We start from the raw sequence: 22,576 nt of genomic DNA on the forward strand, positions 1-22,576 counted from the left end.
CCTCGGTGGTCGAGAACGCCCTCAACCGTGTCTCCCACATCTCCCGCACCTCATCCCTCACACCCCGTCCACGCAATAAGAACCAAAAAAGAATCCCCCTCGTCCTCACGTACCACCCCACCAACCTCCGGATCCAACGCATCATCCTCCGACACTTCCGCCATCTGCAATCCGACCCCACCACCAAACACATCTTTCCTTCCCCACCCTTATCTGCTTTCCGGAGGGACAACTATCTCCGTGACTCCCTTGTCCGCTCCACACTCCCCTCCAGCTCCACCACACCCGGCACTTTTCCCTGCAACCACAGGAAGTGCTACACCTGCCCCCATACCTCCTCCCTCACCCCCATCCCAGGCCCCAAGAAGACTTTCCACATCAAGCAGATGTTCACCTGCACATCTGCTAATGTGGTATACTGCATCCGCTGTACCCGGTGTGGCTTCTTCTACATCGGGGAAACCAAGCGGAGGCTTGGGGACCGCTTTGCAGAACACCTACGCTCGGTTCACAATAAACAACTCCACCTCCCAGTGCGAACCATTTCAACTCCCCCTCCCATTCCTCAGACGACATGTCCATCCTGGGCCTCCTGCAGTGCCACAACAATGCCACCCGAAGGTTGCAGGAACAGCAACTCATATTCCGCTTTGATACCATTGGGCTGCAGGGTTCCCATGTGGATTTCACAAGTTTCAAAATCTCCCCTCCCCCTACCGCATCCCAAAACCAGTCCAGCTCGTCCCTGCCTCCCTAACCTGTTCTTCCTCCCACCTATCCCCTCCTCCCACCTCAAGCCGCACCTCCATCTCCTACCGACCAATCTCATCCCGCCCCCTTGACCTGTCCGTCCTCCCTGGACTGACCTATCCCCTTCCTAACTCCCTACCTACACTCACCTTTACTGGCTCCATCCCCGCCTCTTCGACCTGTTTGTTTACTCTCCACCTATCCTCTCCTCTATCCCTCTTCTATCCGCCTCCCACTCTCTCCCTATTTATTTGGGAACCCCCTTCCCCTCCCCCTTTTCTGATGAAGGGTCTAGGCCCGAAACGTCAGCCTCTCTGCTCCTGTGATGCTGCTTGGCCTGCTGTGTTCGTCCAGCCCTGCACCTTGTTGTCTCGGATTCTCCAGCATCTGCAGTTCCTACTATCTCTGATTCAATTTATATTCTCCCATGCAACTTTAGGCATTTATTATCTGCTGTAACATTTAATTTCGGATGACACAAAAGTTAGATGTAAACTGTAGGAAGGGAAGAGTTAAATTTGAAGAGGACATCGATCATCTGGTGGAATGGGTAGATTTGTGACATGAATTTTAATGCAGAGAAGTTTGTGGTGATGCATATTAATGGAAAGACCAAGAAGATCTAATGTAAACTAAAAGCTACCATACGAAAGGAAGCATAGGAACAGAGAGGCCTGAGGTAATCTGTGCGCAAATTATTGAAAAAGTTTGAGGAAGTGATTTTAAAAATAAAACATACAGGATTGTGGTCTTTATAAATACAAAAGCAAGGAAATTATGGTGAACCTTTCATGAAACGCTCGCTCAGCATCAGTAGAGTGGCACAGTGGCTCAGTGGTTAGCACTGCTGCCTGACAGCGCCAGGGTCCTGGGTTCGATTCCACCCTCGGGTGACTGTGGATTTTTTACGTTCTCCCTGGGTCTGCGTGGGTTTCCTCCGGGTGCTCCGGTTTCTTCCACAGTCCAAAGATGTGCAAGTCAGGTGGATTGGCCATGCTAAATTGCTCCATAGTGACCAGGGGTTTGTAGGTTAGATGTGTTAGCTATTGGAAATATTGGGTGGATGGTGGGTCTGTGTGTGATGCTGTTCGGAGGGTCAGTGTGGACTTGTTGGGCCGGATGGCCTGTTTCTACACTGTAGAGACTATGGAGTGTTGTCTAATTCTGGGCACCACATGTCAGAAAGGATGTGAAGGTATTAAGGAAGGTGGGAAGAAGAATGGAGAATGGTTCCAAGGATGAAGGACTTCAAATGCTTAGATTGGAGTTGCTGTCTGTCATCTTAGAGAAGCAAAGGTTGAGAGTGGTGCTCAAAATGATGACCGTCCATACATATAGATGAAAACAAACTGTTCCCATTAGTGGAAGGGTTGAATACCGTAGGTCACTAAGTTACAATGAATGACAATAGAAGCAAAGATGCCATGAGCAAATGTTGGGGATGATATCTAAAATTTTGGTGCCTGAAAAGCTTTTGAAGGCAAATTCAATTGTGGCTTTCAAAACGGAATTAAATAATTACTCGAAGGTAGTGAAAGGGCTGCAGTCAAAGGGCAGAGGCATGGAACTAGTTAAATTGTTCTTGCAGAGAGCTGCCTCAAACTGTTATTACCATCCTGTGATTCTTTGATACTTCATGCACACTCCCTACTGCCCGCAGCTTGACCAGGATAAATGTAAGCAGTATAACTTTGTTTTTGTATCAACATTGATATTAACCTCTTTTAAATAGCACGGCACCAGAAAGGCCACAGTAAAAATCCTGAAAAACTTTGATGAAGCAATAGTCGTTGATGCTGCAAGTCTAGAACCAGAATCTTTGTATCACAGGACTTTTGCAGGGTGAGTTACACCAATTTTGGAAATACTTAAGTTGGAAAGCTCATGTTCTCTGTTAGTCTTGTCACTGAACACTTGCTAAATTTACATCAGGGTGCAATAGAAAAGTTGTTAGCTGCACTATTAGGTACATTAAGCTTCTTCATGCAGCGGAAGACACAGGTTATATTTCCCTAATTGTCTTGTTTTTGTTTTCTGTACCTCCCAGGAAATTGCACGTTACTTGGTGGATTGGGGGAATATATGTATTGTTATGCACAAGGCGTCACATTAATGTGGAATAGGCTGAATGAGCCAGCAGGTCTTGTCTTGTCTGCTATACAGCTGTTTTGTAATACATGTCCAGAGAGGATTTGGGACAAAAAACACAAACTTCCAGATCATTTTAAAAAAACACAAACATTTACATTATGATACCAAGACTAACTGAAATTGTGCTTTTTTTTTTAATATGTAGCACTTAATTTGACAAAAATGCCAATTGCTTTCACTCTTTTAGAGCCGAATGCTGTAAACTGCAAAACCATTCCACTCTAATGGTTTACAATTGCTTGTGATTCAACTCAAAAGTTCTCCTTTAAAAGCTCTTGTTGCTGGGCATGGTAAACGGTAATGTCCTTGGGCTCATTCGGACGTCACTGAGTTCTGTATTATTAAACAAAAGCTTGGAACCCGCTACAGTTAGAGGCACTTTTTTAAAAAAAATCATAGCAGTTTCATCAATTTTATCTATTCTTCTTATAGCTCAGTACATTTATTAACTTCGATTACATTTAGCATTCCCCACCAGCCATACCATAGATCATGTTTCTCCCATCTATTCAATTTGGTTTGCACTTAGACTAACTCGTTACCTTACAGGGACTTCCATTTCTAATAGAGAGCTGTGTCATTCCAGACTATGGCACATAACACAAAATTTGAGGGAGCACTAAATTGTTTTAATTTTGTCAATTGTGTCAAAATTGTTCTTGATTTATTTGGTAGGAGAATGACATTTGGGAAGATAAATGAACTTGGCCAGTTTATAAGAGAGTCTGAACCAGAGCCTGATGTAAAAAAGTCAAAAGGTAAGTGTTCACCCACATTGTTTATATTTGAGAGATGTTCGAGCTGTTTTTCAGTCATTGACTCGGTGTCCGTTTTTGTCTGAATTACACTCCAGTGACATGCCTTGGGACGTATCACTACATTTAAAGGCACCATATAAATGTAAGTTCTTACGGTATTCTTCAGATCTGATATAAGGAAACCTTGTGAATATTTACAGTCTAGCAACGTGGTTTGTGTAGTACTTCACAAACACAATGGCTGACCATTAACTTGTTCAATATACTGTGCAAGATGACCTCGGAAGGAAAGGAATGGAGACATGGAAACAAAAAAATGTAGAAAGTCAATGTTAATGATTACTGGCCTTGAACCAGCCACGATTTGCTTTTTGCTCACTTCTTGTCCTTTCTCCTCTCCCATGAATTGTTACTTTCCCTTGACAGAACTGGTGGAGATTAAAGGCTCACCCAGTGGATCATTGCAATTAACAATCTGTAATCGTCACTGGCATCAGCAACTGTGCTAAATGGAGCATAAAAACAACAGCATTACTATTTTAAAATCTCGACCATCATCTTACCACCTTGTAAACAGGCTTATGTTATCTTTCTGGAAACTATAACCAGAGGGATTCTACGCACTCCTATTCAAAATTTATTTTTTTAAAACCTATTTTTATATTGTATCAAACAGGTTCCATGTTTTCACAGGCCATGAAAAAATGGGTACAAGGGAGCACGGATGAGGTAAATATTTTATTTTGACTGAGTTTTTAAAATTGGGTCATCCTTTAGTCTGAAACATCAGTGATTTATAATTTGCAAAGCAATTCTCGGTTTGGTTGGAATGTTTAAGGTGATGATGGTAAAGTGTCACAAGATTATCACTTTCTACAGTGTTTGTAGACTCTTCCACATCCCTTGCATCATCTTACACTTCCAGTAGAAGTCAACAGTTCATCCTCACATCAGAAAATGTGACAAGCACAATAATTTTCATTGACAGTAATGTAATCATAACATGTCTAAAAAGAGACACAAGCTTTTAGTCTTGCATTTAACAGGACTGGGATGTAAGAAACCAAACTTCAGAAGGGAACACCAATTTATACAGCGTGGGAATAGGGTGCCAATTGGTTGGATCATGGTTGCCATGCCAGTGTAGCAGGATCTGTGAACTGTCGATCTTAGCTAGCTGATTAATTTCAAACCAGGCGGGTTGACTCCGGTTAGCTAAACATCTCACACTGCTACTCTCCACTAATGAGTTACTGCTATCACACCAAAAATTTTCTGACTATGAGACAAATGTGTAATGTAGTATGCAGGTCTCACTGTCGGATCAAACACACGTGCCTTTAACCGTCCAAAATGGTCAGCGTGCTCACAACCATTCTCTCAAAACTCTGAACATAGTATCTGGCACTAGATGTGATTCTACTGTTGAACAGCATTTACTAAATAATCCTAATTGTGCTAAGAATTACAATGGAAGCCATTTAAGATAATCATTTGGGCTCAATGTGTTTCATTTGTGTGCGACAGAAGTGGTACATGGTTACTGTTCCAAATAGGCAGGAGTTTGAGCAAATGTAGTACCTTTCTCATTGATGGAGTGTATCAGACTTCCAGTCTATGTTGTATTCCCAATGTCAGAGTCCAGCTGCAGGTCTATGCCAACCATGGTCCAACCAGTCAAACCCTCTCCTCAAGCATACATTGGCGTTCCTTTTCAATGATCAGTTTCTTGCCTTCCAGTCTTGATAGACTTTGTGTTTCCTTTTAGCAATGCTTAAGTTCAATGCTACTAAGCAATTATGGATATAGTCTTACTGCTACACTGACATGGACATGACCTTTGTACGTTCCTCTGATTATCTTGTCCATTAAAAATATAGAAGTCTCCTAATTCCATGAGTTCAAAATTGGAAATCAAAAATAATTTGTATTGCAATGAACAGACACCTTGCTTGGCCACGCAATGCTGCAGGAAAGAGCTCATCTACTTTAACAGCACAGTCAGAAAAGCCAACCCATTCATCTGTCAAATATGGCCAGCAAACTAGTGTGACTATATAGACGAAATGATCTTTCCCATTCCTGCAACTTCTAATGTTTTTGAAGAGGTCACTAGGGATCAGTGCACGTTGATTTTGTTTTTCATTTGTACCACATTTGTTGCATGAATTTAATTAATTCTAGTCTCTAGCTACAGAAAATTCCAGATTGTTTTCAAACATGATTGGTATTTTCTGTACTTTTATGATCCGTGTCAGAATTAACTAGTACCACATTTACTTATAGCTGTGATTAACACACAACAGCCCATGGGCATTGGTCTCCATTTACTGTTCATGTTTAATATCAGCCTATGTCATTTCCATCTTCTCATAAAATCCTCATCTCCATTCTGTGTTTTGAACTTGCATCCAACCTGTCAATATTTCCCTTTCGGCATAACCTCCTATCCTTCTCCCTGAGGTGCTTTGTGACGTTATAAATGAATCTGCCACTGGTGTTAATTTTGTGTTGGATTCTGATTTTCCTTTTATAAATTATGCCTCTGTCTTTTATTTTTCTCCTCTTCTCAATAGTGAACTAATCAAAAATATTTTCTATGAATACCCAAATTTATTCGATCATATTTGATCGTAACTGTTGAATATTATGGCAGAATTGAATTAGTCATCATTTAACCCTTCTCCATATCCACTCAATTAAACTTGGGGAGGTAACTGTACCCTGCACAACCAGTGCATATACAGAGGGTGTCAGGCCGGTGGGTGATGCTTCCATAGAAATCTTAGTGAGTAATTTTCTTTAGATAGGAAACAACATTCATTCTAAGTGAAGAAAAGTGGGAATTAGCACTTGTAGTATTTCCCAAAGCAATTTGCATTCAATGAATTAATTTGTGCAGATGCTGTTTATTATTGGGTAAACACAATGGTTATAATGTGCACAGTAAAATCCACAAGCAACAATTAGGTGAATGATTACGAAATCTGTTTTATGATGTTGGCTGAGGGCAGTCCTTCCACTTCAGATATTGCTGAGGGATCTTTAACCGTCAATCTAAATCACTTGAACTGGTATTGTATTGAAGTTTAAATTTAGTGTGTGTCTGGAGCCCCTAAAGTTCTGACTCAGTTGAGTGCTACCAGCTAAACCATAGGTGCCAGTTAATAAGAAGTTTGTTGCACATTTTCATGGTTCAATTTATCTTTCCCTTAAGAATTTTGAATACTTGGTCAATATTTATTTTTCACCTTTCTGATCCCAGATCTTGTTGGTCAGATTCTAATATTTAAAAGTGATCATAATTGTGTGCACAACTTGTATCATTGGCTTTCACCTCCTAGATATATGATCCATAATTTAGATTATATACCTCCAGATCCAGTTAGATTCCAAAGCTGCTATATGTGCAATAGTAATGGCTAACCTCCCTTCCCTTCCCTTCCCTCCAATTTGAATGCTGTTGGGAAACTGCATCGAATTCCCCTCCATTGTGCAATGTTTCACATCATCAAGATGGGTGTGATGGCTCTGTTACAGAATCCGGGAACTCCCTCCCTAGAAGCGTTGTAGATGTATTTACACCAAATAGACTATAGCAGTTCAAGAAGATAGCTGACCAGTTCCTTCTCAAGGGGCACAAGGGAAGGGCAATAAACACTGGCCCAGCCAGAGAAGCCCACATCCCATGAATATATGTATTTTTTAAAAATTCACAAAAGGGAGGGTAAAATGAAAGTGATGAAACTAGAGAAACTCTGACATTTTTTCTTCACAGATGCTACCAGACCTGCTGAGCTTTTCCAGCAACTTTTGTTTTTTGAAACTAGAGAATTAATTGCGTTAAAATAGAGTTTTATCCATTCACCAGCCATGTAACAATATAAGATTTGAAGTTGTTTCTGTTTTAGGCACAGGAAGAGATGGCATGGCGGATCGCCAAGATGATAGTCAATGACGTTGTACAACAAGCACAAAGTGAGCCACTCGTCGCAAAGTCCACAAAGGTAATGAATTAGTGCTGCTGAAACGCTACATCTTTAACAATATTACTGTTAAGAACTGCTGAAATAACATGTTGTGTTGTTCACAGTGGACCAGAATGTAAAGAAAACATTTGTGTGTCTCAGGTAAGTGCTCATTTTTCACATCCCGGGTATGAGTGTTGAAAATGGTAACAAATAATCAACATTCAATGGTTTGTGAATTTTAGGCAGTTGGTGCAACTAAAATTACAGAAGGGTCTTGATCAGATGGGGAAGTGGGCTGAGGATTGGCAAATGCAATTCAATACAGATAAGTGTGAGGTGCTGCACTTTGGAAAGTCAAACCAACATCAGACATATACAGTAAGTGGTAAGGTCCTGAGGAGTGTTGTGGAGCGGAGGGACCTAGAAGTACAAGTACGTAGTTCGTTGTAAGCAGCATCACAGGTAAACAGGGTGGTGAAGAAGGCGTTTAGCAGCTGGCCTTCATCGGTCAAGGCATTGAGTGTAGGAGTTGGGATGTTGCGTTACAGTTGTATAAGTTGTTGGTAAGGTCGCACATGGAGCATTGTGTGCAGTTTTGGTCACCCTGTTATAGGGAAGACATAATTAAACTGGAAAAGTGTGCAAGGAAGATTTATGAGGATGTTGCCAGGACCAGTAGGCCTATGTTATAGGGAGAGGTTGGCCAGGAAAGGACTTTATTCCTTGGAACGTAGGAAAATGAGGGGTGACCTTATTGAGGTGTATAAAATCATGAGGGGTATGGAAAGGATGAATGCATATGGTATTTTCCCAAGGATGTGGAATTGAAAACTAGAGAGTGCAGGTTTAAGGTGAGAGGGGAAAGATTGGAGGAGGATCTGAGGGGAAACTTCTTTTCACGCAGAGAGTGGTGCGTATGTGGAATGGGCTGCCAGAGAAAGTGGTTGAGGCAGGTACAATAGCAACATTTTAAAAAATCATTTGGATAGATACAAGGATGGGAAGGGTTTAGAGGGATATGGACCAAATGCAGGCAATTGGAATGAGCTGAGTGGGGACCATGGCCAGCATGGACCAGTTTGGGCCAAAGGGCCTGTTTCTATGCTGTATTACACTATGACTCTATAAAGCTACATTGATAGACTTTTTTCTAAACAAAACACTGGCAGGAACCTTTTATTGCTGTCTTTTCTCTGTCTCTCTATCATCTATTTTCCTTTTTCCTGCCTTCACACACACACTCAGCCTTGTGGGTACCTTTTGTCGTAGCACCACCACCCCCCCCCCCCCCCCCCACCCCCCCAGTCTTTTACTCCACCTGCCTTCAATTCTATCTGTTGTTAATACAGAAAAAAAGTATTGGAAATTTGAAATAAAAACTGGAAACAGTTAAAATGTTGAACAGGACAAACTGCATCTTTAGAGGAAGAAATGGAAGTAATGTATTAGGTCGATGTCCTCTTATCTGAACCAGGAAGTGATTGAAATATATAAGTTTTTAAGCAAGTACAGAAGCAGGATAAAAGGAAGATGGGGAGATGATGAAGAGATTAAACAATAAAGTCAAGAAATATGAGCAGGAGAGAACCAGAAGGCCCCTTGAGTCTGCTTTGTCATTCGCTAGTGTCATGGCCAGTCTTCAAACTCAACTGCACTTTCCTGTCCAATGCTTCTATCCCTTGACTTTGTTGGAGACCAAAACGTCTATCAGTTTTGTCTTGAATAAGCTAAACGACTGAATGCCATCAGTTCTCTGGGTAGAAAATTCCCAAGATTCACAACTCTTTGAACAAATTTCACCTCATCTCAGTCCTAAATGGTCAACTTCTTATCCTGAAACCATCCACCACCTCCCCTCCCATTTCTAGACGGCAGCTAGGGGAGAATTAGTGTCCCCAGGTCTTGACGAGATTGATCCCATTCTTCTAAGCAATAAAGAACAGTGGCCAATTCTCTTCAATCATTCTACAAAGACAGTTTGCACATCTGAGGAAATAATCTAAAGAAATTTCACTGCATGCCCCACCCCTTCAAAAAAAAACACATGCATCCTGTCTTGGGTAAGGTAATATACATTATACTGTCAGGTGTTTTGTCTGGGAGGACACCCACATTTAATAGTTTTACGCCGTGTAGAAAAATATTGTTTTATGTATCCTACCAAGATGAAATTTGCCACATTTTCTTGCATTATGTTCTAACTTCTTGCCCAAAAACTAGACTATATGTTTTAAAATATTTTGCATAGTTCTCAATACTAACTTGCCTATCTAGTTTCATGTTGTCTCCAATTAGAGATGTTCCACACAATCCCTCCATCTTAATCATTGTAAGCTGATGTCCCAATGAGATGCTTGCGTGACTGCACTAATAAGAGCTGACTACTTTAAAAATGTCAGAAGTTCCACGATACCAGGTTATAGTCCAACAGGTTTGTTTGAAATCGCAAGCTTTCGGAGTGCTACTCTGTTGTCAGGTGGAGCCACCTCACCCGACGAAGGAGCAGCGCTCCGAAAGCTTGTGATTTCAAATAAACAAACATGTTGGACAGTAATCTGGTGTCATGTGACTTCTGACCTTATCTGCCCCAGTCCAACACCAGCACCACCTCATCAATTTAAAAATGGCCCATTTATTCTTATTGTTTGTTCATTAATCAATCATCTGCCCATACTAATACCTCAAAACCCAGGAGCCCTTATCTTTCCTGTGGCAGTTAATACCTTTTAATAATCCAAATATGTTATTTCCACTGGTTCCCCTTTTTCCATCTTGTTAGGTATATCCTTTTTTTTAAAAAAAAGCTCCGATAAGTTTGTCACTGATCATTGCCCTTTCCTAAAACCGCTGACATTGTCTAATCATATGATTTTCTAAGTACTTGTTAATTCTACTTACTAATGGATTCCAACATTTTTCCTACAACTGATGTGGTTCTGTTTTCTCTCTCCCCACCTTTCTGGAGTTGCAATGCTATGTTGCTTTATTGCAATCCACTGGAATAATTCCGATTCTAAGAAATTTTGAAAAATCACAACCAGTGCATACACTATCTCTGCAGCCACATCTTTTAGAACTCTAGTTCTACGCCATTGGGTGCAGGAGATTTTTCAACTTATAGACCAATAACTTCTCCAGAAATTTGTAATTAGTATTTTTCGCTTGGCCCAAGTTTTCCGATCTGGGTCAGTTCTAGGATTTTAGGCGAAAGTTACTTAGTTTTTCTTTAACCTGCAATTTCTTTGTGCCGACTCCTATTAGTGGATTCTGCGGAACTTGCCCACCACAAGAATCTTCACAATGAAGGTGGCAAACTTTTGCAAAAGCCACTTCCTCCTCTTATGACACTACTTGCTATATTCCCAAAGAAATTAACAGTTTAAATATCCAAAACCTCTTTGAGATGCCAAGGAGAGAAGTTAAGCAGGTGGGTGGATGAGTATAAGAGATATAGGCAGGATAGTTGGCGGAGGATCAAAGAGGAGTCTGAGATGGAGAGTTGAGGTTCCATTAGGGAGATTTTAGTTGTTGAGTTACATAGAAGTTATTCATGGTTTTAAACTGTCTGTCTCTTCCTGGGGATCTATCTGGGTAAATGAGATGGAATCTTGTAAAATCTCTGACTGAGTTGGAATACAACAGCTAGTGCTATAAAAGGTTGGAGATTTTTCCAAAGGTCTACAAGTGTGGGGTAAGTGCTCACTGGAAGTTTAAACTTCCCAGATAATTACCTCATAATTGGTGTGTCAGAACTTGCAAGGGGTCCTGATGTGTATCTTTTGGGAGAACATTTGCAGAAGATGTTTGAGTTTGAAGCCTTTGAATTCCTCCTATTAGATCACTGGCTCCCCACTCTTTGTCTCTTCTACTGTGTCAGACACAACATATTTGTTGAACATCTTTGACCTATTCTTATTCCCCCTTATAATTTCTTCTATCTCAACTTTCAAAGGTTCTACATTTTACTTTCACAATTGTTTTGCTATTTGTACAAGATCTCAATCTCTTTTATATTTCCCTTTTTGTTTACTATTGTCTATTTCTTCCGCAATCATTTTTCAGTCACCCTTTACTGGTTTCTAAAACTCTCCCTAACTTCAAACTTAGAATCATGGAATCCCAACAGTGTGAAAGCAGGCCATTTAGCTCATCATGTCCACACCAACCCTCCGAAGAGCATCTGACCCAGACCCACCCCCCAACCCTATCACTGTAACACCACATTTCCCATGGCTAATCCACCCAGCCTGCATAACTCTGGATACTATGGGCAATTTAGCCTGGCCAGTCACCTAATTTGCCTATCTTTGGACTGTGGGAAGAAACTGGAGCAGCTGAAGGAAACCCATGCAGACACAAGGAGAATGTGCAAACTCCACACAGACAGTCACCTGAGCCTGGAATCAAACCTAGGACCCTGGCGCTGTAAAGTAGCAATGCTAACCACTGAGCACCGTGCTGCCCCTTGGCAGCTCCTTGGCAGCACTGCTTTTCCAACCTTCCTGCTTACAGTGAGGAGGAATGCAAGAGGGGCAGCATGGGAGGCGTTGGAAGGGAAACGGTGACTGGGAGGCAAGTGTTTGCTTTTAAAAAAGACTTAAGTGTATTCCATAACTGTGCTAAAACAAAAATGTAAATAAAGCTATTTGCAGAACGTTCCCTAATCTGAAACTGCACTCAAATGAAGTCACGATGTTAAAGCATGCATTAAACAGGGAAGGCCTGTGCTGACAATGGGTTGAGGGAGGGAATTAGGACTAAATATAATATCCATTTTGTCTATATTGTGTAAGGAGATAGAGAAAATTTGAAGATGCCAGCAGATGTGCAGACTAAGAAAAGCATTTTGTAGCAGCTGAGTTCAGTCAGCCAAATCCTCTTAAATGTTGCTGAAATGAATCTGAATGCATTTATTGCAAGAGAATTTTGTTTCTCACAAACTACTGATGGAATTATTGGCTAGCATTACATAGAGAAATGAATTATTAGTATGAAAGATCAATGATCTGTCTATCTCAAAGCAGGCTGAGATGTTTGCTCTAAGTTTATGAATAGTTGAATATGTATCAAATATCTCAATGGAACATTTTTTCCCCACTCAATCTTTGGCAAGATTTAATGGATTAATCAGTTTGTTCCTAGGAATTGACTATCTTTGTCAGACTGACGCTGTTGCTGTAGGAAATTGACTAACTTTCCTCTACTTTAGTAATAAAGTTTCTTCCACAGAGAAGCTGAAAATGTAATTTGTTGTTTTAAGCTTGGTTTTAAACATCTATCCTTTTTTTGTGTCCAGTCAGTCTATATTTGATCAACATACAACCAACAATTTTGTACTTGTTAATTTTGTATGTGAGATACAAAGTACGTCCAAACAATTCCAACACTGATCCTGCATTTTTTTCTAAATGCATTTGGAAAGTAATATTACAACAGAATTGTATCGTACAGTCTGTACTTCTGTTTTAAAAATGAAGAAAAAGCAGATGAACAAAGGATGTGTTGTCTGTTTAGAGCTTCATCTCATGCATTGTGTGAAATAAGAGAAGCAGAAAACAATCGGAAAAGATCCTGCCAGACAATTTTTAATCTTGTTTTCAATGGCTGCTGATTATGGCAAATTGAGATTCTTGATGCAGCTGTTGTTTTAATACCATGCTTCAGCTATTAAATGCAACACCTGCTTTCACAACAGCTATGCAAACAAGAATAGCATGAGTTCAGCGCCTGCAGTGGATCTCAAGGATTTCACATGACTACTTAAACTGCAAAAGTGAATCTTGAGCAGTCACGAGAGTTCCCTAGGGTGCAGTGAACAGAAGCAGCCAAAGATCTGGTGCAAGTGTGATTTTTTTTTTTCCTGTCTGTTGTAGAACAGTGCTGTTATCTACAGCAACTATCTCAGAAAACTGTTGAGATTGTGTGGTGTATCTTGTGACTGAATCATTGGGCACAACAGTTGTGGTGAAGGACCATGAATAGACTCATAGTCATAGAGCAGTACAGCACAGAAACAGACCCTTCGGTCCAACTCATCCATGCTGACCAAATATCCTAACTTAATCCAGTCTGATTTGCCAGCACTTGGCCCATATCCCTCTAAACCTTTCCTATTTTTGTAACTACCTAGATGTCTTTTAAATGTTGTAATTGTACTAGCCTCCTCTCCTTCCTCTGGCAACTCATTCTGTACACGCACCACCCTCTGTGTGAAAACATTGGCCCTTAGGTTCCTTTTTAAATCTTTTCCCTCTCACCTTAAACCTATCTCCTCTAGTTTTGGACTCTCCTACCCTGGGAAAAAGACCTGGGTTATTCACCAATGCCCCTCATGATTTTATAAACCTCTACAAGATCACCCCTCAACCTCTGACACTCCAGGGAAAATAGCCCCAGCCTATTCAGCCTCTCCCTATAACTCAAACCCTCCAACCCCGGCAACATACTTGTAAATCTTTTCTGCAGCCTTTCAAGTTTAACAATATCTTTCTGATAGCAGGGAGACCAGAATTGAACGCAGTGTTCTAAAAGTGGCCTCACCAATGCCCTGTACAGCTGCAATATGACATCCCAACTCGTATAATCTATGCACTGACTAATAAAGGCAAGTGTACCAAACACGGCCTTCACTAACCTGTCAACTCTGGTTTCACTTTCAAGGAACTACAACCCTGCATCCCAAGGTCTCTCTGTTCAGCAACTCTCCCGAGGACCCTATCATTAAGTCATAAGTCCTGCCCTGATTTGCCCTATCAAAATGCAACACCTTACAATTATTTAAATTAAACTCCAACTGCCATTCCTCGGTCTAACGGTCCATCTGATCGCACGAATATTACATGTTGGCAAGGCTTGGAGATACAAAAAGGGCTGAAAGTAGAGGAAGGGTTTTTGCAGTAATATTACCATTTGGAGCAGCAATTGGGTGAAACTCGGATGATGGACAAAGAACAGGAGGAAAAAATCAGTAATGGTTTTAGAAAGTTTTAAGAATTTTTTTTTTATTCTAGTTGTATGCTTTGAGAATATTTTGAAGTGACTATTAAACAAGGGCGTTGCGAGTTCTAAGGGCGCTCTGGTTTTGTTGCAGTCACTTCAGTTGACTTCCTCGACTGTATGCAGGGTAATGGACTATGACCAATGGACTAAATGTATAGTGTTATGAAAGTACACGTAGCATTGAATAGCTGTTCCTACATATTGTATATGTTAGATTACAGTTGCAATGAAAATTATTCAACATTTTTGCTTTGTTTCCTGAAGGCATTGCATGCTTTTTTTGCAAGCTACAAGTTGATTGTTGTCTGTGTTTTCTTTGTCCTAATTATAGCTATGACTAAAAGGAGAAGAATTGGTTCATGTACTCTCCTCATCAAACAGCTTCACTTCACGTCCAGCAGAAGCCATCTCCTTTCTGTTAACACAGTCATGAAATGACACTGTACACAGTCTGATACTACTCCGTTGTTTGTATGAAGAAAACTATGCATTCCAGGATCGCCAGCCTCCAGTTCCCCACACGTTTCAACGACTTTAATACCAGTCAGGGTACTACGAAGGGTTTTCTTATGAAGTTGCTGCAATGAGTTGCAAATCAAAGGATTACAAAGCGCTATTTTCTTTTCTGGGTTCTGGGTGTATAGTTTTGGGAGAATTTGAAGTGACTATTATAATAGAGCTTTGCTGTGTTCTAAATGGCACTCCATTGGTTTGTTGCAGTCTGTTTTATTGTCAAGCCCTTAGATACCTTCAGGATTTTTGTTCAAAAAATCGGCAGAGTAGAAAAAACAAACTCCGATTTTTGTATTGTAAAGATTTTTGAAATTCTCTCATGTTTCTAGCTGATATCTGATAAATGGAGATATTTACTCAGATGCTACCTAATTGTATTGAGATTGAGATTGAGTATTATCACAGAAACAGGCAAACAAAGGCTGTGTGTAGGTTTTTGGTACTATGTACCATTTCTATGTTTTCGGATGCATAAGTATTCATGTACTTAATCTAAAATCATACCTATTTAATTGTGTTTGATTTAAAATACGTATATTGTTGAGAATGGCTTGATGTGTATTTTATTTCTGATTTTTGAGTACATGGGAGGGAAGAAATTCTAATCATTGGTCACTACACTTTCACTTGAATTGTTGATCGGCTGGTGAACCTTTTGTATAGTATTGCCTCTGACTTGTAATAGTTTCTAGGAGTACAGTGAAATACCAGATCATCTTATTCGTATCAATAATTATAATAAGCCCATTGGCCATTGCTAATGTTTTTCATTTCATTCATACCTTTTCTTTCAATTGTACTTGATTACTTTAAACAAGTCCACCTCCATGTCATGCTCACTCCTTTTACACACTTAGTCTCTTTCGCCCTCCCACAGTCTTACATTAAATGATATTGTTGTAATCCGTTTTTGTCATCTTGAATAAGTTACAGTATAGGTCAATAGCAGCGAAACTCCAATGGATTAATCAGTTCATAAACTCAATATCTTGTCAGATCTTGAACTGAGCTTCAAACCCCATATTTCATTGTTCTAGACTTATTTTGACCACAACACCATCCAGCTTTGCACTTGTTTCACTTTTCTGTTGAAATTATCATTTGTGCTAGCATTACTGCCAGATTTGACCTCCCAGTATTTTCCTGCCAAACCTACTCAGGCTTGCAGTTCCCTGACTGTAAAGGAAGAAAATCAAAATTATCTCTCACGATACAAATATCAGTGTCAGCACCTACAGTCTATGATTAAACTCCTCCATTTTTCTAAAACTCTGCCTTGGTTTTAAAACTCTAAAAGTGCTGCTTTTACAAATCCTTCAGTTAATTTTACAGGCCAATAGAAATAGGAGCAGGAGTAGGCTCTTTCATCTCCTGAAGATGCTCACCATTCAATAAAATCATGGCTGATTTGATTGTGGCCTTAACTTTCTTGCCTGACTCCCCCTTCCACCCCCCCCCACCCAACTCTTGACTCCCTTGTCAATCTAAAATCTGGCTGACTCAACCTTGAATGTTTATTGACCAACCTCCACTGCTCGTTGAGAAAGAAAATTCACTCGAGTCCTCTGTGGTACCTTTAGCAGTGTAAACAACACATGCAGTATGTAGGTCATTGTATTTCATCACTGTGGAAAGATCTTGAAGTCTTTCCCATTAACCATAGCAGCTGTTATCAACAGAATGACTGACAAATGCATAGGTTTTACAGCCTTAGTAGTTCTGCTCATGTAAATTGGGTTTAACTTTGTAGAAGATTGATTAACAATTAATCAATACCAATTACATTCCATTAAGGCAAGTGTGGCTTTGAAAAAGGATCTTAGATACTTTTTGTAATCTGTTTAATTTATATATAAGAATCAGGTCTAACTGAAATTTTTAAAAACTGATTACCAATCAAATATTGAATGAAATATTCAACTACCTTAAGCCAAAAATTTAATGAGGCTACAGCATTTTTGCTCCGTTCTTTCCTTTGTCCCATGCTGGAAGGGGGAGTGAAATGCAGAGGAAATTATTCATCTAAACTTAGAAATCAAAGTCTCATTGACTCCCAGCTTTGTAAATCTTAGGGACTCTTGGTGCTTTTGGTAAGAACCTGATTCACAATTATGCATACGAAACAGGAGTAATACTACAGAGTGAAGCAACTGTGGAAAAAGTCAGCATATGAAAGCAGACAGAGACATACAGATCTAGAGAGTGGGAGGATCAGAAAGTTACAGAAGAGGCAAACAATGCTTTTGTCTCCAGTGTTGTGGGAATTCAGTATTTGTTCTTGTTCCTTCACAAACCATTCTTTCTAGCTACATGACCTTTTGTTCAGGACACCCCCCGCCCCGCAACGAACGGTTTCCAGTTGTTGCTAAAGTCCTATTGGAAGCACGTTCTGAATGATCTTATACTAGTTTCACAATTAAATGAACACTACTGTAGCCTTCTGTGTTGCATAAATTCCAATAATGCTTTGAGTAAGTTCATCCTAGCAATGATGTTGGCATGTATATGTTGATCTCTGCTTGTCTGTGTGTTTTCACTTGAAGCCAAGATAACAGTCCCCAGAGCTCTCGGCAAGTTTCCTGATGCCCTCTGTGCCTCTGCAGGAACTGGATTGGCGACAGCTCCCTTTGGATTGTGGGAAATAAGTAACTGTGTGCTCTGAAGAGGGATATCACTGTGGGAAACCTACCCACGTTGCATGTGTGTGCACAGAAAAAAATGCATGGAAACATTTTAGAATTACTGTTTATGAAACAATGAACGTCTGCTATTGGCAACATTCATGATTTTTAAAAAATTGAAGTGGGACAAAATAATTGTCCATGTTGGGGATGCTGTGGTAGTAAGTTAACTTGATTTTGTCACCAAAAGGGAATGAAGATTTTATCATAAATAGAAGGGAAGCATCTGCCCATGTTTTATCACACAAATGCGTAATCTTAAAGGTAACACTGAGTGCTCTGGGATCCATAAACAACACGAGTAGCCATAGCTGTTGTGGGTAAAAGATGAATCGTTCGAGCCTGCTTTATAGATAAAAAGCAGCATTGCAATGTGATGCACCACTGCGAGCAGACAACTTGCATAATGTTTCAGAGATAGTAGGAACTGTAGATGCTGGAGAATCTGAGATAACGAGGTGTAGAACTGGATGAACACAGCAGGCCAAGCAGCATCAGAGGACCAGGAAGGCTGACGTTTCGGGCCTAGACCCTTCTGAAGAAATGTCAGCCTTCCTGCTCCTCTGATGCTGCTTGGCCTGCTGTGTTCATCCAGCTCTACACCTTGTTATCTCTTAACTTGCATAATGTACTATATTTAATGTGGGAAAAACAATCCAAGCAGCTGAGATCAGAAAAATAGATAAACAAGCACATTGAGGTATCAAAGAAAGGGAGACCAAACAGAAGTTTTAACAAAAGCAGCAATAAAAAATGATTGATGGATGTTGATACAAATCGTCTTGGTGGCATTGTTCAATACTCAACCCTATTCTAGATAGACATTCAAAAGTTGTATTGAGGTGGTGCTGTCTTGTTAGGAGTACCCACATTCAGATATTGAGATGTTAAGAGTTGTTATCAAGGTTCTTGCTTTAGAATCACAGAAGTTTTACTGTGCAGAAGGGGCCATTCAGCCCATCATATCTGCACCAGTTCTTCAAATGAGCATCATCACCCTAAGTGCTTCGTTTTTCCCCATTACCCTCGCACAATGTTTTTATCCAATGCCCTCTTGAATCCCTCAGCTGAACCTGCCTCCAGCACACTCAAGGCAGTGCATTCCACACCCAAACTACTCGCTGCATGGAAAAAGTTTCTTTTCTCACAATCATCCTTGATTCTTTTATACATCGCTTTAAATATTCTTGTTCCTTTCACAAGTCATGATGTGGAGGTGCCTGTGTTGGACTGGGGTGGACTAAATCAGAAGTCACACAATACCAGGTCATAGTCCAACAGGTTTATTTGAAATCACGAGCTTTTGGAGCATAGCCCCTTTGTCAGGTGAAGTGAGCCTCTGAAAGCTTGTCATTTTAAATAATCCTGTTGAACTATAACCTATCTACTCTATCAAGCCCACTCATGATTTTGAAAACATCTATCACATCTCCTCTTAAGTGTTTTTTCCAAGGAGAACCATGCCAGCTAATTCAATGTATTCTCACAACTGATATTTCTCATCCCTGCAGCCTTTCTTGGGAAATTGAATGTTAAAGATTCCATGGTGCTACCCAAAGACGTGCTTGAAGTTTTTCCACAACTTTGGACAAAATGTATGCCTTAACCAATGCCAGCTAACAGTGCTGTAACAAATAGAGTAATCATCCACTTATATCATTGACTCTTGAGGACTGTTGCATGTGCAGAATCACTATTGTAATGTGGTTGCCCAACTAATTGTTGCTGTACACAAAAGGTAATTTGCTGTAACAACAAAACAAGTAGAAACATTTCAAAGAAATTGTAAAGTGTTATGAAAACAATATTTTATATCAGTCAGGAATCCTGATGGACAATTAGACAACTCACTGGAGGTGGCACAAATAATTCCATCTTTACAGATGGGCAAGCACAGGGGCGTTGGTGCAAAAGATAAGGCTGAAGCATTTGCAGCAATTTTCAGCCAGAAGTGCTGTGTGGATGATCTACCTCGGGCTCCTCCAGAGTCTCCAGCATCACAGATACCAGGCTTTAGCCAATTCAATTCACTCCATGTGCTGCCACAGAACAGCTTAAAAAGACTGGATGTTACAAATGTTATGGACACTGACAACATTCCAGCAAAAGTACTGAAGAATTGTGCTCCAGAACCTGCTGTGCCCTTAGACACAAGCTGCTCCAGTATAGCTGCAACAGTGATATCTACCCAGCAGTATTGGAAATTGGCCAAGTATGTGCTGTGTACAAAATGCAAGTCGAATCTCACCCCATTAATTATCACCCATCAGTCTGTTCTCGATCATCAGTAAAGTGATGGAAGGTGTCACCAACAGCGCTATCAAGCAACACCTGCTCAGCAAGAACCTGCTCAGAACCGCCCAGTTTGGGTTCTGCCAGGGCCACTCCGCTCCTGACCTCATTACAGCCTTGGTCCAACCATGGACAAAACAGCACAATTCCAGAGGTGAGGTGAGGTGAGAGTGACAGCCCTTAACATCAAGGCCACATTTGTCCAAGCATGGCAACAAGGAGTTCTAGCAATACAAGTCTTAATAGGAGTCAGGAGAAAATCTCTGCTGGTTGTAGACATCCTGGCACAAATCGTTGTGGTTGTCAGTCTTCTGAGTCCAGGACATGACTGATAAAGTTCCTCAGAGTAGTGTGCTTGGCCCAAACATCTTCAGTTGCTTCATCCTCCAGGTCAGAAGTGGGGATGTTCGCTGCTGATTGCACAATGTTCAGCACCATTCGTGACTCCTCAGATACTGAAGCAGTCCATGTCCAAATGCAACAAGAACTGAACAATATCTAGGCTTGCGCCATAAAAGTGCCAGGCAATGACCATCTCTGACAACAGGATCTAACCATTCCCCCTTGGTATTAAACGACATTACCATTACTGAATCTGTCACTATCTACTTCCTGGGGGTTATCATTGACCAGAAACTGAACTGGATTGGCCATATAAATGCACCAGCTGCAAGAGCATTTAGAGGCTAGGAACTGCTCAGTGAGTAATTCGTACCTTTACTCCCAAAGCCTGTCCACCATCTACAAGGCTCAAAAGTCAAGAGTGTGATGGAATACTCCCCACTTGCCTGGGTAAATGTAGCCCCAACAACACTCAAGAAGCTTGGCATTTAGGACAAAGTAGATTTGTCCATTTGATTTGCACCAAATCCCACAAATATTCACTCCCTTCACCACCAATGCTCAGTAGCAGCTGTGTGTGCTATCTGTGAGATGCACTGTAAAAACTCACCAAGGCTCCTTAGATAGCATTTTCCAAACCATAACGGACCAAATACAAGGGAACACTACCACCTGCAAGTTCCCCTCAAAGCTACTCACTACCCTGACCTGGAAATCTATTATTGTTCCTCCAGTACCACCCAATCAAAATACTGGAATTCCCTCCTAATGGCATTGTAGGCCTAAACTATACGAAATGGACTGAAGCAATCAAAGGAGGCAGTTCACCGGAAGGGTCACCGGACCAGAAACGTTAACTTTGAGTTTTTTCTTCACAGATGCTGCCAGGCCTGCTGAGCTTTTCCAGCAACTTCTGTTTTTGTTCCTGATTTACAGCTTCTGCAGTTCTTTCGGTTTTTATTAAGGCAGCTCATTACCATTGTTTCGAGAGCAATTGAGAATGGGCAAAAAAATGCTGAAATAGCCAGCAAAACCTACACCCCGTGAATGAATTTTTAAAAAAATTATAGTTGGAAATAAAAAGACTGAAAACGGTTGAAACACACAACAGAACAGCATGATCTCGACAGTTTGGGTGAGTGGGCAAATCAACGGCAGATGCAGTATAATTTGGATAAATGTGATGTTAGTCAATTCGGAAGCAAAAACAAGGCAGCAGATTACTACCTGAATGGCTGTAAATTGGGAGAGGGGAGTGTGCAGTGGGACCTGGGTGTCCTTGTGCACCTGTCGCTGAAGGTAAGCATGCAGGTGCAGCAGGTGGTAAAGAAGGTAAATGGTATGTTGGCCTTCATTGCGAGAGGTTTTGAGTACAGGAGCAGGGATGTGTTGTTGCAGTTATACAGGGCCTTGCTGAGGCCACACCTGGAATATTGTGTGCAGTTTTGGTCTCCTTTTCTGAGGAAGGATGCTCTTGCTCTCAAGGGAGTGCAGCAAAGGTTTACCAGGCTGATTCCAGGGATGACGGGTCTGACATATGAGGACTGATTGACTATGTTGGGGTTGTTTTTGCTGGAATTCAGATGAATGAGGGGGGATTTCATACAGCCTTATAAAGTTTTAACAGGACTGGACAGAGTAGATGCAGGGAGGATGTTCCCGATGGTGCGTGTGTCCAGAACTAGGGGTCACAGTATGAGGATTCGGGGTAGACCATTTAGCATGGAGATGAGGAGACATTTCTTCACCCAAAGAGTGGTGAGCCTGTGGAATTCATTACCACAGGAAGTAGTTGATGCTAAAACATTGAATGTATTCAAGAAGCGACTAGATATAGCACTTTGGGGCAAATGAGATCAAAGGTTATGGGGAGAAAGCAGGGTTAGGCTATTGAGTTGGGCGATCAGCCATGATCGTGATGAATGGTGGAGCAGGCTGGAAGGGCCGAATGGCCTCCTCCTGCTCCTATCGTCTATGTTTCTAATCAAAAGCCATGGACAGAATACCTCATCAAATTTTCTCATTTGTATTCTTCAGAACAGTACGTGAAGGAGCAGATTAACAGTGATTGGGGAAAGGGACACAGAAGGGAAAATATTTTGAAAAAATGTCGAGGACC

At 40.9% G+C, this 22,576-nt stretch overlaps 1 protein-coding gene across 1 annotated transcript in view; it reads left to right on the forward strand.

The window, feature by feature from the left end:
* Positions 1-15,689, forward strand: part of LOC109917447 (A kinase (PRKA) anchor protein 10) — a 60,183-nt gene extending 44,494 nt beyond the window's left edge. Inside the window, exons 10-15 of the mRNA XM_048612348.1 lie at positions 2,483-2,592; positions 3,577-3,659; positions 4,336-4,388; positions 7,571-7,666; positions 7,753-7,789; positions 14,961-15,689. Coding sequence (XP_048468305.1) covers positions 2,483-2,592; positions 3,577-3,659; positions 4,336-4,388; positions 7,571-7,666; positions 7,753-7,767 — 357 coding nt within the window. The 3' untranslated portion in view covers positions 7,768-7,789; positions 14,961-15,689. The remainder of the gene's footprint in view (positions 1-2,482; positions 2,593-3,576; positions 3,660-4,335; positions 4,389-7,570; positions 7,667-7,752; positions 7,790-14,960) is intronic.
* Positions 15,690-22,576: the final 6,887 nt, after the last annotated feature.

This window comes from Rhincodon typus, chromosome 26 (genome assembly GCF_021869965.1).
Source record: "Rhincodon typus isolate 14 chromosome 26, sRhiTyp1.1, whole genome shotgun sequence".
Taxonomy (NCBI): Eukaryota; Metazoa; Chordata; class Chondrichthyes; order Orectolobiformes; family Rhincodontidae; genus Rhincodon; species Rhincodon typus.